The sequence below is a fragment of the Falco biarmicus genome, chromosome 4, assembly GCF_023638135.1.
Source record: "Falco biarmicus isolate bFalBia1 chromosome 4, bFalBia1.pri, whole genome shotgun sequence".
Taxonomy (NCBI): Eukaryota; Metazoa; Chordata; class Aves; order Falconiformes; family Falconidae; genus Falco; species Falco biarmicus.
The window spans coordinates 15,961,719-15,980,487 of NC_079291.1; the positions used below are offsets into that span (position 1 = coordinate 15,961,719).

Below are 18,769 nucleotides of genomic sequence, written 5' to 3' on the forward strand. Positions count from 1 at the left end.
TCTGGAGCCATGAAAAATGAAAGTAGAAAGACTCTACTACCTAATGTTTCCAAGTTTCTCACTCTTAAGTCATCATCAGAAACTTGAAAATAGAGTTTATTTCATAAGCTCATCACTCTCTGCTTAATGGATTATAATGCTGCTGCTGTTCTTTGTCCCTTGCAGAATCCAAGGATTTGCTTTTTTTAATTTGCCTGTTTGCTGAGAAACTTCTTGATTGCCTTTTCTGTGTTACCTAGTTAACAAACCTGTGGAACAGATGCCTAGGAGTTATGTACATGCCTTTGAGGGTTAGGATTTTTGTCTAAGGAATCGTATCAGTAATTGTAAAATAATAATTGGAGCAGAAATCATGGGACTGCTTTAATGATTCAGAAGATATTTTACCAAACATGGCAGTGATTTTTAAAAGGAACATGGAAGCAAAATTCAGGGAGTTAATATTTAACTTTCAAAACACCGGCTTATAATAATCAGGATTTTCTATGCTAGTGTGGGTCAGGTTCAATTCAAGTTTTGTATACCCAAACATGCTGTGTGTGATCATTTTAAAAAATTAATAACAGTTTTAACATATATTTATAGATCTATGTTTTTGCAGGTTATAGTGCAATTGGATTTGAAAATGAAAAAAATTTGAAAGGATTTTCTTTAAGCAATTTTTAAAAACCTAATTTGCACGAATGAATTTGGAATGTACAAATTTATTTATGCATGTAGGAATTAATGTTTTGCCACTTTCCTGTTAGTGAGTATCCTAGGTTAATTTACCATCCAGAAACAATAATTAACATGCTAGCAGTATACATACTGTGTATTTTATGCCTCTGCAACACTATGTAAAATGTTTGTTTTACATCTTGTTCATTTTCTACTCCGCTTGCTATTGGTAGCCTTGAATTCCTGAAATTCAAGAAACTGAAGTAGTGTTGAGTACAAAGGTCAGAGAATCATAATTCCATATTGAAATTTTTTTAAGGTTTTTTTGGTTTGGTTTTTTTAAAATCATATTATACTACTGTTCATGTGCCTATTAAGATGCAAAGGGGGTGTGTTTGCAAGCTGCTAGGCTATGTCACCATGCAGAAGAAGTTTTGTTATCTTCATTCAGGTGAAGCTGAGTTGGCTTCTCCTGTTCAGCTGCATGAAGCAATTGCATTATCAAGAAAACTGGGCTAACTCAAACTGTGGCCTATAGCTTCTAATAAGGCCAACTAGCAACAGTTAAAATCATTATCACACTGGTATTAAGGCTCTTGATGTAATTAATCTTGCAGTGAAATAACATCTAGAAAGTTTTGCTGTCAAGCAATTACAGACTGTACAGTTTCAGTAGACCAATTGCACATTTAGCTGCTTCTGCCAGCAAAACTTAATGTAGATTAGGATGGATATCCAAGCAGTAGAATTTATTAAAATATGCTAATGTGTCCAGCCAGTTCTGTGGGTATTGGCACAATTTCATTCTTTTTAAAATACATAAAATTCTTACAAAGAATGTATCCAATTATTATGTATATATCTCTATATCTGTTTATATCTCCAGTGATTCGTTATTCTTCGGTAGGTTTATATATACATGGATCATTCATGGCAGATAAAGCTCAGTAGACTCTGGAACACTAAAATTAATGAGAATGATGAGAGTTTGGAATTCTCTGTGATATAATATACTTGCAATTGTGAGCTAAAACTGATAAAAGTTACAGTATGATTAAAAACCTTCCAAAACCTTACCATTCTTTTATTTATAAATCATCAGAAAATGAATTTAATAATAATCCCAAGTGGTGGTGTGATACTATGATTTATGAAGGCCATGCCCTTTGTTGTATTTTGAATGATAGATATACAACAGAGCAGTAACCAAAAAGTAATTAGTGTCTTTTATGCATCTCAGTTTGAAAATATTTAAGAATGTAGTTAAAGCACAACAGTTGAAAAATAATGACTTGTATATTCACTAATTATCTAACTAACCCACTGTTTAATTTGAGCAGCACATAGTAGCTACTGTCCATCCTAGCAAGCTGTTAACAATCGATGAGATAAGAAAGAGCTTGCACACTTGACTTTGCTGAAGGAAAAATTATTCAGTGTGTTGCCTTATTCTTACATTTTAGCTGTAATTGTTCAGCACATCCACCATCTGTCCAAGTGACTCATACCTCTGGCTGTACTTCTGCCAAAGTAAAGATTTTGGACAGTCACGGAGTATTTGTAACAAAAATGTGAAAAATGACATGAGCTTTGAGTTATGCATCCCTTTGCACATCTCCTTTACTTTTTTATTGATTTTGTTTATTAAAAACATATTATTCAAATTATTTAGGCAGGTATTAGTTGACTTGGGATAGACTGTTATGCTTCCAAGCCACACATCAGAAAGCACATAAATATATGGATATATCTCTTGCTGAATATAAATGTACATAGAAGTTGCAGGTTGGCTGTTGGACATTATGACTAATGAAGGAGCCAACAATTTCTTCTCTGCTGCATGATACAGAATCATGGAATCATAGAATCATTTAGGTTTGGAAAAGACCCTTAAGATCATTGAGTCCAACTGTTAATCCAGCACTGCCAAGTCCACCACTAAACCATGTCCCTAAGCACCACATCTGCAGGTCTTTCAAATACCTCCAGGGATGGTGACTCAAGCACCTCCCTGGGCAGCCTGTTCCAGTGCTTGACAACCCTTTTGGTGAAGAAATTTTTCCTAATATCCAATCTAAACCTCCCCTGGCACAACTTGAGGCTGTTTCCCCTTGTCCTATTGCTTGCTAATTGGGAGAAGAGACCAACACTTACCTCGCTACAACCTCCCTTCAGGTGGTTGCAGAGAGCAGTAAGGCCCCCCCGAGCCTCCTTTTCTCCAGGCTAAACAACCCAAGTCCCTTCAGCTGCTCCTTATAGGACTTTTTCTCCAGATCCTTCACCAGTTTGCTGTTGGTTGCTTATAACAATTATGTTAGTTTTATATTATTATGTATATTTTGAATTTAGTATGTATCCTTATTATTATGATTTAGATTGTTGGCTTTTTTACAGGATGGTATCACCTAAATATCCCACTCAATTTTACAGCCTGTTGTGCTTGGTAAAATATCAACATGAAATACAAAAAAATGATAGGCAGCTGGAAACTGTATTTTGTCATTTTAAGTCAGAGCCTGAAAATTTTAGGACATGTAAATGTCTTTTGTCTGACTGCCATCTCCAGGCTATTGTCTAGAACAACTAATCCAAATGTAGGCTTCATACCTGCAAACACATCTCATATGTATCTGTAGCCTTGTTCAGCTCATTAGGACATTAGAAAAGATACACTTTTCACAAGTTACATCCATTGGGAATATTTTCTGTGTTTGTTTTCATTTAAGGGTTTTGTTCTGTGTTTAAGGTTTAGTTCATTCAAAAGGAAGGTCTCTTAGTAACAACAGGGTCTCTGTTGGAGACAGCATACCTCTGGCTTGTGCTCTGTTAATTCTGGTCTTGGAGAGGTGAATCTGAGGCAGCAGCAGAATAAAAACCTCTTCCTGTGTTTTTACCAAAACCTTATAATTTTGCTGTTAGTTATAATTAAACCCATAGTCTTAATTTGTATGCTCACAAAGCTGAATGTCCTGATTCTTTCTTTTGCTGCATCAGGCTATGTTTGATGCTTTGTCCGATCTCCCCGAGTGGTATGGTATAAAAGAAATGCAAGCAAATTGGATAGGTGACTGCACTGGATGCTCTCTTGACTTCTTGCTAAAGGTAAGTCAGAAATTTCAATGCTTCTCTCTTGGTTGGGCTAACAGCAATGCCTGAAATGTGTAATGGGAATGGATTTTCAGATCTAAAAATCCTGAAACCTGCTAAAAGAGATTATTATATATTCATGCCCAGACCAACGCAGATTCCTGAAGAAGCTACTTGTGGGCTGAAGAGATGCTCTCCGGTATCCTCCTTAGGAAAGGGTTTGGTGTTCAAGTGCAACATTGGATGCAAATTGGCTGTGTGTATTTATGCCAAAATACATGCCAGCTAATAAGCATTCCTGAAAGCCAGGACATTTAGGGGAGCAGTGCCAAGAGCAGTATCAAGTGGTACTGCACAAGTCAGCTGGGATCTAGCTGGGCTTTCACTCCTCTCTGCACAGCACCTTCTCTGTCAGACCCTAGCTGACCTCAGGCAAGCGACTTTATTTATATTTGTCCATTATTTAATTTACTACATATAATAATTAAAATAATGAAAAACACACATTTAGGTAGTGATGGACCTGTAGAGAATTCCAGAAATAAAGGAGAGGAAGGGAAAAGAAACCTTAAGAAAATTATGGTTATCTACAGAAGGACTTCAGATTTTCCCATTTTTCTCAAGAGATTCAAAAGGCTTCTCAAATACAATAGTGGCAGAAGAGATTTTCAGAGACCCTGATGGAATTTCAGCCCTTGTGCCTCAAAGCTTTATTGTGCTCATCTACTCTGGTCTAACATTTTAAAATGGCTTCTTATTTTAAAAGATTGAATTTTTTGGAACTTCCAATTGAAGCTTAAACTTTCTTAATGCCTCTAAATTGCACACTGCTTGAAGGTGCATTTTTGTGTTTAAGTTGTTTTTATCAGTTTCTGAAAATGTATGTCAATACCTCTTGTAGAAAAATCTCCTTCTAAGACCCCGGTGTGCTCCACAGTTAATTGATCTAAAATACAAAGCCTGCTGATAGTGCCAGGTGGTAATTCTTAAGCAATCCTCTATTACTATTTTATGTCCAGTTGTTTTAATGTTGTGCCACCTTTAATATTTTATTCCTATGCATAAGTTGCAGTATTGACTTCATCAGAGAATTGTGGTAGAATGCCTCATAGCTGACATGATCTTAAATTCTTTCGATCTCAGAGGTAACATCACGTCTGTTTCTTGAAAACAAGGCATGCATAGTAAAAGTGAATAGAAGGATTTCAGGTTACTTAACCAAGGATTGAATCTAGCTCAGTAGCACAGTGTAATATTACATGATTTTATAATTTATTTTTAATAGATGTATTTGGATAAACTGAAGCAAGACTATAAAGCAACTTTCTCAAGGTCTTAAAAGTAAATTTTGTTGAGGTTTCATTCTGGAAACTCCCTATAGTGGGAATGCATCTGGCTTGGTATTGACAACTGCACACTTCTACAGGGTGATGTAGGTTTGTTAGTTGCATAAAAAGCAACAGGAGTCTAAAACTGCTGCACTTCCAATGGGATTTTTTCTGCTTTGTTTCAGGTTAATGGTAAAGTAACAGGAGAGAAGCTAGCAGCTTACACCTATACACCTGAAGCCATTTATGGAGCCTCCCATTTATATATCTTACCAGCTCACAGACTGCTACATGGGAATAGCAGCCTTAAGGAAGTCTTTCAGAGGGAATTCATCCCAGGGAAAGGTGGTATTTTTCCGATACTGCATTTTATTGTAGAATAGTAACAATTTTAGAGAATGATATTCAGAGAATATGTGTCAAGCTGAGCAGGAGCTGTTCCTGTTGAGAGGGGACAGGTCTTTTGATTCTTGGTATATGTCAAACAGTATCACATCAGCCTGTCCTGGCTTTAGATGTGGTGAAAGCAGCTATGTTAGAATTCTTCCTTTTATAGTGCCTGTAACACTTCATAGTATATAAAAGCAATGGAAGAGATTGTTTCCTTGTGTACCAGAAATGAATAGTCCAACTCTGACTATGTCAGCCCATTGGAAAATCTTATGGCTCTACAGTAATTTGTTGTTAGCACAAGGACAGCAGTACCAGCTCTTGCACCAACCATGATCTGTTCCTGTCATAGGGAACATAAAGAGGGCAATAGATCGCTAATAGATAGTAAAGCGGATCATTGATAGATAGCAAAATAATACTCTGCTGTGCAGATCCTTACTTTAGTGGAGTAAATTCAAGGTATCCCTATACTCTGTCATAACTTGTACAGAGAATACAGACAAATGGAAATTCTTCAGTTGGTGTTAACTGGTTTCTTGAAGGCTTCTACCACCAGTTCTGCCTGGTCTACTATTTTTCTGTTGTTGAAAAATCTGAAAATTACAAGACCAAATACAATGTATACAGAATATTATTTTTTTCCCACTTCAGGCTGGTGTTCAGTGTTTGGTTTTTTCCTCACTGGTAAAGCTGAGGTTTCATTGTCTATGTAACATCTGATATCAGCAGCAATGAAGCAGGAATCTTGTGGGAAATTCTGGTGTTTGCACAGAACCTGCTTTATTTTTGAGGGCTTCATTTCTATAACCTTAAAAAAGTTTTCTTGCTAGCAGAAAAAAATGGAGCCTGAATGTGTATAGTTCTTATAGTTCGGCCAAATCAAAGCACTAACCACAGAAGTGCACATCCATGTACCTGCCTGTATCTTTGTTGGATCTGGTGCTTTAAGCCAAACCACAGAAGTGCAAAATTTGTTTATAATAAGGATAACAGTATTTTTTTTTTAATTGTTTTTACATAGAAATACCTGGAAAGGCTATTTTTGTGGTTTTTAACAGTAAACTTGACATTTTGGTTGAGCTAAATTAAACTCTCATTCAGAATAATAACAGCCATAAGTCATTGAGAAAGAGGCACAATTCGAGAATTGTAACTCTGCTATTGTTGTGTACTCCTGCTATTTGTAAATATACTTATATGCATTCTTTTGTTGAACTTGGCTGGTATTTCTTACTATTCCTTGAGCATTTCAGAGGAACAAACTGGTATTTTCCAAAGAAGAGAATGTAAATGAGAAGAATTTCTACATGGACTTTCAGATTCACATTTCACCCATGGTACATATGAAGAGCCAACAATGGCATTTGAATAAAAAGAAATTTTGAATGGTCTTGAATAGGCCATACATTAACCAAGATTTCTTAAATAATCCACCAGTAATATTAAAATTTTAATTTAATTAATTGTAATTGTTTTCAATGGAGATAGACTTGTAACTCCCTTTCTTCACTGTGTTCTCATTTAACTAATGAGGAGGATATATTTTCATGGTTTATAGGAAAGAAAAAAGCCAACTTTTATGGCGAGGTATCTTACAGTTCTGATACCTTTACTCTTGGAGTACAGCTCTGTATTTTAGGCTATTGTTATTTAAATAGAGACGAGCAACCAGTTTTGAAGCATTCAGTTTTGTAGCCTAGATAAATTTATGTTCATTTAGTGTCTGGTAAGTATTCTAGTTTTGACAGCATGAGGTGTCTGAGATAAAGATATGACCCTTATGTTGTTCGTTATCTCATTATAATGCTATGCATACATTCTTTTGCATTTGTAACTGTAATACCATCTCTTTATGGCTATCATAATAATGATGTTGAGCCAGTGAGCTCAAGAAAGAATGTCTTCATAAACTGGAGTTACTATTTTGGGTTCCAGCATAAAATCAAAATTATTGCTGGGTGAAAGAGAGAAGTTATTTTTAAAAGCAGACTGTCCTACCCACTCAGCTTCCTGTTCATGAGGCTTTTTGGTTAGTTGCTTTTAAAAAGCGAAATGATTGCTTTTGTACTTTTTTTTAAAACATGAGGAAACCTATGTACAGTGGCTTGAATGGGAGGAATTTTTTCTAGAATATGGATATCTCAGACACCTGAAATTTGAAAAAGTAATAATCAGAAATAAATAAATATATAATTTGTGTTAAGAAGAGTGATGAGATACAGTAGCCCTGTTCTCTAAAATGCTCTTACTTTATTTCAAGCAGATTTTGTGTTGCAATACAAACCTAAGACTTTCCACAGACAGTGGACCTGCAATACAAACCTAAGACTTAGCTATGAAGATAGGAGAAGGGAAGCTCTTAGCTATTTTAATTATTTTAATTATCATCAACTTAAAGGCACTGAAAAAGTTAGAAACCAGTCCAGAATGAGATCTGGGGTTTGAATCCTCAAAGCTGGGAGTATTCAGATTTGATTTTCTTGTTGCTGAGCCACCCAAGCTACACATTGTCAATCAATTTCAGTTTATCACAGTTCTCACCCTTGATTCTCTCTCCTTCTCTCTCCCCTTCCCTGTGGACATTGGATTCCTCATCTCTAATATGAATGTGAATAGTCTGTTTGGAAATCAATAAGGATTTTTAGTTTCGTTTGTTTCAACACTGGTCAATATTTCTCATGCTTTGTAGTTCTTCTGTAAGCAAGCAAATCAAAAGTATAGGAAGTGTGCTCCCCTTCAGTTTCTTCTGAATAGCTGGATTATTATTTTTTTTTTGCATAATTTTGTAATAGTGTACACTAGTATATAATTCAGGGCTTACTAGAGCAAATTCATACAACTTTGCAGCAGGCTTGCATTTGGTCAAGTACTCAATTTTTTTATTATAATCCAAATTTTACTCTGTTTTTATTCAGGTGTTTGTTATAAGAATCATGAAAATTTATCAGTCTGACTTAATGAAGATTTTGATATGTCTGAGCTTTTTAGAAATGTGATTAGGCTTTTCATTGTCTTTCTTTTTTAAACAAAATTTTAATTTCATGTGTGCTTAAGATAAACTGAGTTCTAATAGTAATTAATGTTCTTAGCATATCTTCAGTCATATTTTACTTACCATGATCGTTAACACCTGTTTTCAGACTCACTGACTTCAGTGACAGCTGTGAATTTGCTGACCAGTCAGGAGATTCCTGTAGTCATCTCAGCAAAAACCAATTTTGAGAATTTTCTTGATACTAAAATAGGTATGTGACTTTTAATGCGTAAGTGGAATAATAGTTCTCAGTTGCTGTGTTGGAGCGATGAGATATACTGTTGCAGTAAATCTTTGAACACAGTGGCTTTCTTCTAGACTTTGGAACTCTGTTCTTCATTAGTGAAGGAAGGGAGAAGTAGCTATGTAGAATCTGTCTGGGGTAAGAGATTTACAGGCTGATAAATTTTAATGGAAATATTATAAAATTAGTCTAATGGGCTAAATTTGAGGATCTGCATATCTTAAGAAGGTTGATTACCTACAGTGCATGTGTATTTGGCTGTCTCTCACCATCCTTAACAGAACTGTACAATTGTTTGACATAAATATTGTGCCCAGCTACCCAGACTTACGGCTTTTTTTGTGTCATGTGTTTACATAGATTATATGTATCCTTCCAGAGAAATGTTTCAGACAGTAAATGTACAAAACTTCCAAGCTTGACTTTTATGTGGCAATATTTGCATTGAGGTCAGTGAAATAATTCAGAATAGGTAACAATTCTGTTCAGGTAGCCTTGGACATTTACCTTGGATCCTTCATCTCTAAAGGAAGTGTTCCCACAATTTAAGGCACCTAATTTAGGACTGAGGATCCATAAATGGATGGGGAAGGGCGTTGCTAGAGGATGCTCTGAATCACCTGGGGTGTCTTTCAGAGTTGTGCTGTGAAGCAGCCCGTCTTGCTCCTTTCTGGCACAGGGAGCCTAGCCCCTCTGCTTGGGTAGCTAAGTATGATGTGACTGTCCTTCTAAGTAAAACTGGAAATTGTACTAACTTTTAAAAATGGTGTCCATTTTAATCTGCACCCTCCGAGCTTTTTGTTTACTCCTGTGTTTTGCTATGGTCTCATCTCAGCTGCACTGAGCACGCAGTGTTCTGTGCCAGTCCTAATAGGAAACAGTTATCTCTTCCTCCCCCTTTCCACTCCCTTCCTTATCCCTTAACTCCCTTTTGTTGCCTCCTGGTTGTTGACACATCTTTCCTGCCCTGAAGCTGCTACCTTCTTCTCTGTACCACTGCCAATACCAGCTGCTCCTGCACAACAACTGGGATGAATAAAACCAGCTGATGGTACAAAGACATCTTGGGTGACCCTCACAAGGCTGGTGGAAGTTACCCACTTGGCTGTATACCTTACTTATAACATGCCTGCGTCTTATATTTTAGAGATGAATCTGTTTTTAAGAACCAGAACCTTTCCTTGTGTACAAGAAGCCAAATAATTTGAGATACCTAATCTTATTTTTCATTAAAAACTTCCAGCTTGTTCACTGGCATGTACCTTGGCCTTATGTCTGTTGGAAACAGCCCAGTTTTTCCCAGGGAGTTCTGGATGCCAGCTGTTGAGCTTTGCAAATGTACATTAATAGTATCATCTTTTCCAAAGAAGGAAGACCAAAAAGCGGGACCCACTTTTTTCCGTGTGTAGAGCATATTGTGAAGCCACCTGTTGCAGGCTGCAGGGCTCTTTGACAAATTAAGATACATATATTATTCTATAATAGGGCCTTGAAATGACAAGAGCGTACATCTGCTGGAAAGATAAAATAGTGATTCCGTATTTTGCTAGTTAAAGGGTTATTTTTCACAGGAGAGTTTTGCTTGGTTTTCTTTAGTTATCTGCTACCAAACTTCCATATACTGGCAGAGCTAATGTATAGCAGGCATTTCATTGTCTGGACAAAGATGATCATTAAACTGCTTTTGAATTAAGTCATTTGTATGTTAATAATTCTAATGTGCTCAGCAGTATTTTAAGAGATTTTGTCTGTAATTTTCATCAACTTAATGTTGTCATTGGCTTGTCAGAATAAATTTCTTTGGCTTTTAAAGATGACAGCAATTGTGCAAGATGGTTCAAAATATTAAATAAATTATCACTGAAAGGAAAAAAAATATGCAGAAAGATGTATCTGTCTGTGGGAATAATAAATCTGTTAGTATCTCAGTGTTATTTCAGAATACATGTGATAATAAAGTTAAGAAATTTCTTAACTCACCCTGAAAGGTAGTCCTCCAAAGTAGAACGAAGACGGACAACTGTTGCAAATAATAAGATGTAATGGGAAAGATAGCACCAGGGGCCTCAAGTACTGTGACTTCTATAGCTGATTGGAACAGCAGTAGGAAGTGCTTTCAGTAGTTATAATTATGAATAGAGAATTGATGTTATTAGATTTTTTTTCCTGAGTTTATAAACAAAGCATATTTTTCATAAGAAGTTAAAGGGATAGTAATGTTAGAGACTGTTGTGTTGTGGTACATTTTAATAAACTGTGAAATTAGAAAGAGATTAAACTTAATATTGAAACAAGAGGATTATTTCGGCTGCTTGATTAGTATTTGTTTCTCCTATTTGCAGATAGCATTAAAATTTGTATTATGTAAATATATTACATTTAGAAAATATAACTGTATTGAAAATATTATTATCCAAATTTTGTAGCTTTATTTTTAGGCTGTTTCGGAACCATCAAATTTTCAGCCTTTTCTGAGGTAAGACATTGATGAATATTTGGATTACAGAGAAACTGAGAAAATGTGTTTGTAATTATTGCTGCTTAAATTTTGCTGCTTAAAGAACATGAAAAGATTTTTATTGTTCTTAGATTTTTAAACTCCTTTGGGGAAACCTAAGTCATTATAATGAGAGTGTCATAGAAATAAAATGTTTTATCCTCAAACTGACAATTGATACCCTTGTTAGTCAATCCCAGAACTGTTGGGGTTTTTTTTTTCTCCCCTCCTAGGAATTCCTAGTACTAGTGCAGAAGATGCTGCAGTAGCTAAGAATTTGGGCATTTCTTTCACTGAAGTCATTGAGACATTGCCAAATGGTTTGGAGAAAGTCATTAATTCTGCAGAGGTGAGTGTACAAGTATGGAGTTATTTCCAACTTATAATAACAATGCAAACTAAATCTGTTTTCTCAAGAGTGACAAATACTTCGTATGATTAAAGGGATTTTCCATATTAAAAAAAAAAAAATCAAGCCAGGCTTATGCTACCAGATTTCTAGGAATAATTTAATGCTGAAATCTGTTGGCTCTTCTCTAGCAATAAAATTACTTTTTTTTTCTTTGGTCCTTGAGAGGAAGATACAATATTGGTCTGAGTTTTATAATGGAAACTGAATAGTTAAATCCATGTTAAAAGTTGATTCTTATTTCATAATCTCAGTAGATTTTTAAGCTAAATATTAACACATCAGTCCTTCTTCCACATAGTCATTGAAGTGTGGTGTAAGCCTTTATGGTAACATACCCACCTAACAGGACATAGAAATGTTATCTTTAAATAAGATATATGTGGTGTTCTAGCTTTTGAAAAAATGCATTTAATAGCGTACACAAAGCTCTTGTTCTGTTACATGACGGGTAGGGCCTAAATGGTTAAGATGTATAGAATCGTAGAACCATAGAAAGGTTTGGGTTGGAAGAGATGTTAAAGTTCATCTAGTTCCAACCCCTGTGCCATGGGCAGAGACACCTTCCACTAGCCCAGGTTGCTCAAAGCCCCATCCAGCCTGGCCTTGAACACTGCCAGGATGGGGCATCCACAGCTGCTCTGGGCAACCTGTGCCAGTGCCTCACCATCCTTATGGTATGTGAAAGTAACAATAGAAAAACCTAAAATGAACACAGGAGAAAAGCTGGTTTTACCATTTGCATTTCCTCAGTCTCTTCCTCATTTTGGTCATATTCTGGAAGTTTCAGTGAACAGCAGTTGATTAAAATATTAGCAGTAAGTGCAAATATCTGCCAATAAAGGCTGAAGGAGTCTACAAGACAATCAAGAACATTTTCCTTTGAGCAAGAGGCTTTAATTGAGTAGCTGGTATGTGAATGTTCTTGCATTTTCACTAACAGCAAATATAAATTTTTCTTTCTTTTCCTGCTGCTGCTCTTTTTTTTTTTTTTTTTAATCAGATCACAGGCATGACTCGGCAGGAGGCTTTAAAAGCTATTACCCAGCAGGCCAAAAATAAAAGAGTAGGTGGAGACCTAACAAGTGACAAATTAAGAGACTGGTTAATATCTCGACAGCGATACTGGGGAACACCTATTCCTGTCATTCACTGCCAGACATGTGGCACTGTCCCCGTACCTTATGAGGACTTACCTGTGGTGTTGCCCAGTGTAACCACCTTCACAGGAAAGGGAGCCTCACCTTTAGAAACAGCTCCAGAGTGGCTGAACTGTCCCTGTCCAAGGTAAGCCAATGCTGCATTTACTGCAGAATGGGAGAGACCGCTTTGTACCTGCTTGTTTCTTGTGCTCTTACTGTCAGTGTTGAAAACTGACACTCTGAGACAGGATACTGCTCCAGAATGATGCTTAGTCTGACCCAGCACGGGGGTTTGGTTTTTTCTTATATCCTCTTCAAAACTTCTTTTTTGCAACACAGACACCTACTGCTATTTCTTCATAAACAAGCTGAAGCAAACCTCACTGTTTCTAAGTTGGAGGAAAGAAAAAAGGGAAAACAGAATTATTTTCTCCCTGCCCCCCATTTCTTAGCCGTACTTCTTACTTCATTTTCTACAATAACTTTCATTATCTTTCCCCAGCAGAGTTCATATAAAGTTTATAATGATTATTGAATTACACCTTTTTGCTAAGGAAACTACCATTATGTTCATTTTCTTAGCAATAGTCCAACAATAAAATATTTCCTCAGCTATGTAATTTGTTATCATGAAGAATGACATTCACTGTACATTACAGATGACAGCATGTAATTCAGATTGAAGGAGATAGTAAGTATATGCATCTTGTCATTGCAGTAATCTTTGTTGTTTCTAGTCCAGCTGTTTAAGAAATAAACCAGCCCAAATTGAGCAGAGAGAGATATGTCGTGAAAATCAGTTGTCTGATTTTGAAGGATGCTTAGATACTCTGTATGCTGGAGTTTGCATGCAGGTTTTACAGAACGAACTGGTAGAACATGAGGTGTCCCAGAGAAGTTTTTCATCAGCACTGCAATGCAATGCAGGTGCTAACAGATTGAGCGAATGAGCAGTACGTTACCAGGTTGCCAGGCAGGGGAACCAGACATATAAATGGTGTTACGGCTGTCATTGGTAATGCAGCAGTTTCATAACATCTAACTTTATTTTAACATTTGAAGGGTAGAAAATCAGCATGGTTTTAATCTCTAATTAGATAGCTTACACAGAGTAGTTTTGTGGTTCTCCAGGAACATGTCTTTTGACCTTTGTTGATAATATATTTTATGTAAAACACATATTTACTTCCATGTTTCTGCATACAAAATTTCTTCTCAGATACTCCTATTTAAATTACATATAGTAGTGTATTTTAAAGTGTGACTCTTACAGGGAAGCCTTCCTAAACAAGATCCACAGGTTTAGTAAAATCCCCAGAAATGCCATGGTCTACAATCCCAAATTTCAATGGGCAAATTTTCATGATGTGACTGAAAGTCACTGCGTGCACCCTTGGCTTCCTCTGAACTTCTATTCGAAACTGATATTGTTGTTTACCAGGCAACAATGTACTTTTGATGTATAACAATTCTTTCTGGATAGTTATTGTAACTGCCCTACTTCAAATCCTTAATCAAGGACATTTATTTAGTCAGAAATAAAGGTGTACAGGACTAGTTTCTTAGCCTAAAACATGGTAGTTTGCTGAAATTGACTTTTTTTTTAATTCTCACCTTTATTTGTTTCTTAATGCTCACCTGCTTGACAGCTGTCTTCAGTATTGCTCATTCATATGCCTTCTACAGTTTCAAATCCCTTGAGCTATTACTTTTGTGTCTGCAGAGTCTTCCTTGGTTTTCCTTGCTTTGAGAAGTTGCATCATCCCTTCCTTTAGTCCTTCTCTCCAGTAACAGGTTTTTTTTTTTTCCATTGGTTGCATTTACTATCTAGAACTAATAAGGAAAGCAAGATGGAAAGATACAAAAGTCCGTGAGTATTTGAGTGACATTAGTGTTAGCAATCATAAATGGGAGGAGATGCCCAAGTTGTTTGTTGTTACACAAGTCCAGGTAATTGTGATAATTGTCTGAAGATCATCTAATGAGATGAAAGTATTGTGCCTGTAATCACAGTATTGATATAAACTGTATAAATTTTGAAAGATGCCCATGCTGTCTCTGTGTTAGCGAGCCATGTCCATTGAGAGTACAGGCAACATCAGAGGCATGATGCACATACAGTTATGGTTCAACGACTGTAAAGTGTTCTTGCTTTTGAGTGAAAAGCCATTCTGTTTCAATGTAATGCAATAGTATTTTGCATTGGCCAAGTCTCTGCTTTATGTATACAATTTAATGAAATGGTTATTCTATATTAAAAAACAATTAGAAGTAATATTTCTTTACTACATTATTCCTATTGAAAGAAAAACTTTCTGGTAGAGAAGGGACTGGGGCAGAGACAGTGAAGGAAAATGTTAACGTGGTGGTACTCTCATCAGCTTGCCTTGGCAAGCCAAGATGAAGTGTCAGGCCGACAGGCAGACACATGTGGCAGCTCAGTCATCAAGCCTGATCAGAGACTGAACACGCAGTTGGAAAACATAAAACAGCCAGTCTCTATTTGTTATGTATATTGATTACACATATATGTACCTTTAAATTTACATACGGTTATAAATTGCATACATTTGTTACATATAGCCAGTGGTATTTATATACAAGTGTGTCACAGTTTGCAAGGTTTTATTGACATTAGAATAATCCCATTGTTTTAACTGTAAGAGTTTTAAAGAGAAATCATTTATAACAAATGGAAGTTTATTAAATGTGATTATCAGCTCCTACAAACAATTTCTGTTTAGGCAGAAATTAGCAGAAAGTAACCTGAGCTTCTAAAATTTATTTTTAAACTGTTTCTTGGGGCTGCCAATATAGCTCCAAGTAAAAATTGATATGCCATAATCACAAATTAAAATTGTGCTACAAGGTCTGGAAGAGATTTGCTACAACTCAGTGAAAGTGGAAGTGAAGCTAAGTTTGTTTTTCTAGAGGTGACAAATGGAGTCTGCAGAGACCTTTCTGTACAGACCATCAGTGAGAGGCACCAACCTGCTCCTCCTGCTAAATGTTTATGAAATTATTTGTCTGCTGGTACCTAACGAGTGTGATACGTATTCGGTACCCATTAACTTTACGGCAAAGAAGGCTTGTCTGTGCTGTAAGACTTGCTTTGTTTCTTTCAAAATGGCAGTTCTAAAAAATTCCGGAAACGCAGGATTGAGAGGGCTGTCTGGTGCAGGGCCATCTTCCACTATCGCTGGGTGTCACAGCTGTTCAGGCCTCTGTTGGGTTTGCTTGGTTTGGGAGGGAGAGAGAAGGAGAGGCAGCCCTGTGTGCAGGTGTTGGACGACTTTTGAACGTGTCACTTCAGGCTGTTCAGACCTGGTCAGTTTTCAATCTAAATGTCTTTGTGGCCACTCTGTACACGGTTGTTTTTCTTCCAGGCTTGTCACTTCGCTAAAAATAGCTTTTCTCCTTCTCTGTCGCTCAGGTGTAAGGCAACAGCACGGCGAGAAGTCGATACCATGGATACATTTGTTGATTCCGCTTGGTACTACCTGAGGTACACTGACCCTCACAACACGGACAGGTGAGGGCTGCAGGCGCAGGGCCACTGCGGCGGTGAGCCCGCTTCACGGCATAGAAAGGAAGGAGGAGGCCAGACTCTCTGGTGCTTCTGGTTCTAACTGCTGTTGCAGAAAATGGCATAAACCCCCGTAGTGCCCTGATTTAGTGCCTGCCCTCCGGCCTGAGGACTAGGAGCTGCTCTAAAAGTTTGGCATGTGGTTGCTCCCATGCCAGGAGATCTGGCAGAGCGGGATGTGTGGGCACAGGAGCTACAGGGCAAGGGGCAGAAGTTTGCGTGAAAGGGCATCATGAGGCAGGGCACAGAGAGCATGTTCAGCTGAGGAGCTAAAGATAGTCCTTCGTGGCGGGTGCTATCAGGAATGGCAGTCTACCACAACTCTCTCCGGGACTGTGGGAAGTTGCACGGTGTGTACCCTCCTTGGCAATACAACCAGTTGGTCAGTGTATGGACAGACGGTGCTTTTCCACCGGTAGGAAGAGGAATAGTCCGGTGTAACATCCAGCTGCCAAGAATGGCACCTTCATTTCTCTCCTCTTGAATTCCGGGTAACTCTTGCTACTTCTCGTGCACAGACCTAAAGTGAAGCGGCATCACAGCGAGCTCCTGCTGTGTCGGCACTTCGACTGTATGCATAATTAATGAAAGGAGATTTTTCATGTGCTGTGTATTAGTGGCTGCAGCATGGAGAGTGTGGGAAGATAGATGTAGTTATTAGTTGGTTTTCTGCTTCACAGTCTGCCTGTAGTAATGCTGCTGATACCACTGTTTTTTCCAAAGAGGAATTAGTGGAACAGCTCTACCATGTAGCCTGAGGAAGAGGGAGCTGCATTTTTAATATATTGATACCACATGTAGGGCTGTTTGGGTATGTATTTGTTGATTCATTGTCTCTGGAGCACTGCTGGGTACATACTACATACAGAGTGATTTAGTATAGCTAGGCCAATTATTTTTTTTATATCAGTGGCACTAGTTTATTTAAACTAAAGCAAAATCTTCTTGAACGCTTTATTTCATGATGGTTTTAATTATTTTCTAGCGATAGTGTGAATTTATTATTAATATTAAGTTAGGCACTCTCCAGTGATGGTTTGCAATATTTTTTGTGCGTGAAAAAGAGGGACTTTTCCAGAATTTGAAGAAAAAATAGCTGGATGTAACATCCAGCTGTTGAGGTAACAGCTTAGTGTAGCTAAATCTGTTTTATATTGAAATAAGAACATTTCTGTGGACTTCTGCACTAGATTGCTACCTCCATTTGATTTGTTTGTTTGTTTTAGCTAAGCTGCATGTATGTAAACCCTTTTTCCACAAACCATATTTCACAGGTCTAGAATTCGGCATAATTGCTCTGTTGATTTTGGAACCCTGTGAACAAGTTAGTTTTGATTTCATCCACTAAAGACATGAATCCCAGATCCACAATTTGCTTCTGGGCTCATCTGTGAGGAAAAAAGTGTTGCTATTGCAAAAAGTACAGATGGAATAATCAAACAGACTAACAAAACAAGTAAATCTGTTAGTATGGGACCATAAAGCATACATTAAAGGAGAGCATCTATACAAATGGTATTTTACAGGTAGGAACCCATTACAGGAGACATAACAATATTTAATGAAGCAGTAAGCAGTGCTGGGAAACCATGCAGGTGAGCTCCAACGACATGGTAAATATGCTGTAAATGACAAATTTACTGTAAATTCATTGAGCATCTTTCAGCTGGAGTGTATTCAGAACGTTTTGCAGCCTTAAACTGCTTCATTGCCCCCTAACGGCTACAATGCAAACCTCCGAGTAAAAAAACAATCAAGTATGAGTAGGCATGTCTTTTGTCTTTCATTCTAATATATTTGTATGTAAAACTTGAGAAATCCTAAAAAATTTGAAGGGTAGGCTCAGGGTGTTTATAAAAAGTCATGTAAAGAGCAAGCAAATATTTTCATCACTTTCTCAGGTAATGTATCTGAAATTTTAGTTGCTTGACTAAAACATAGGAAAATAGTATTTTTGTGGATCTACATCTCAGTGGAAATTAATTTTTTGTCTGTAATTTAATAAGCATATAACTTAAAAATTAAAGAGATCTGATAGCAAAAGTTATATTACACATGTATTGCTCTCAGTGGTGTCCAGTTGAGTATGATAAACTACTTCAGTAGAGCTGATCTTTCTTCTCCACATTGTATTTCTTCTATAATTGTGTTTTTTCAGGCCCTTTAATAGTGACTTAGCAAACTACTGGATGCCTGTGGATTTGTACATCGGAGGAAAGGAGCATGCAGTTATGCATTTATTCTATGCGAGGTTTTTCAGCCATTTTTGCCATGATCTGAAAATGACAAAACACAAGTAAGCCTTATATATTTCTATATAATTTTTTCATATTTCATTTGACTAGCAAGAGTGTTAGTGGACATTGTTATGATGGTAGAACATTACACT

At 37.0% G+C, this 18,769-nt stretch overlaps 1 protein-coding gene across 3 annotated transcripts in view; it reads left to right on the top strand.

Annotated features, from left to right (window-relative positions):
* The window catches only part of LARS2 (leucyl-tRNA synthetase 2, mitochondrial), an 88,630-nt gene that overhangs the window by 37,887 nt on the left and 31,974 nt on the right, over positions 1-18,769 (top strand). For 2 of the 3 annotated variants that reach the window (XM_056336124.1, XM_056336126.1), the window contains 7 exons: positions 3,655-3,762; positions 5,261-5,420; positions 8,609-8,713; positions 11,477-11,592; positions 12,656-12,939; positions 16,228-16,326; positions 18,539-18,676. In XM_056336124.1, coding sequence (XP_056192099.1) covers positions 3,655-3,762; positions 5,261-5,420; positions 8,609-8,713; positions 11,477-11,592; positions 12,656-12,939; positions 16,228-16,326; positions 18,539-18,676 — 1,010 coding nt within the window. The remainder of the gene's footprint in view (positions 1-3,654; positions 3,763-5,260; positions 5,421-8,608; positions 8,714-11,476; positions 11,593-12,655; positions 12,940-16,227; positions 16,327-18,538; positions 18,677-18,769) is intronic. The other variant, XM_056336125.1, reaches the window with a different exon arrangement.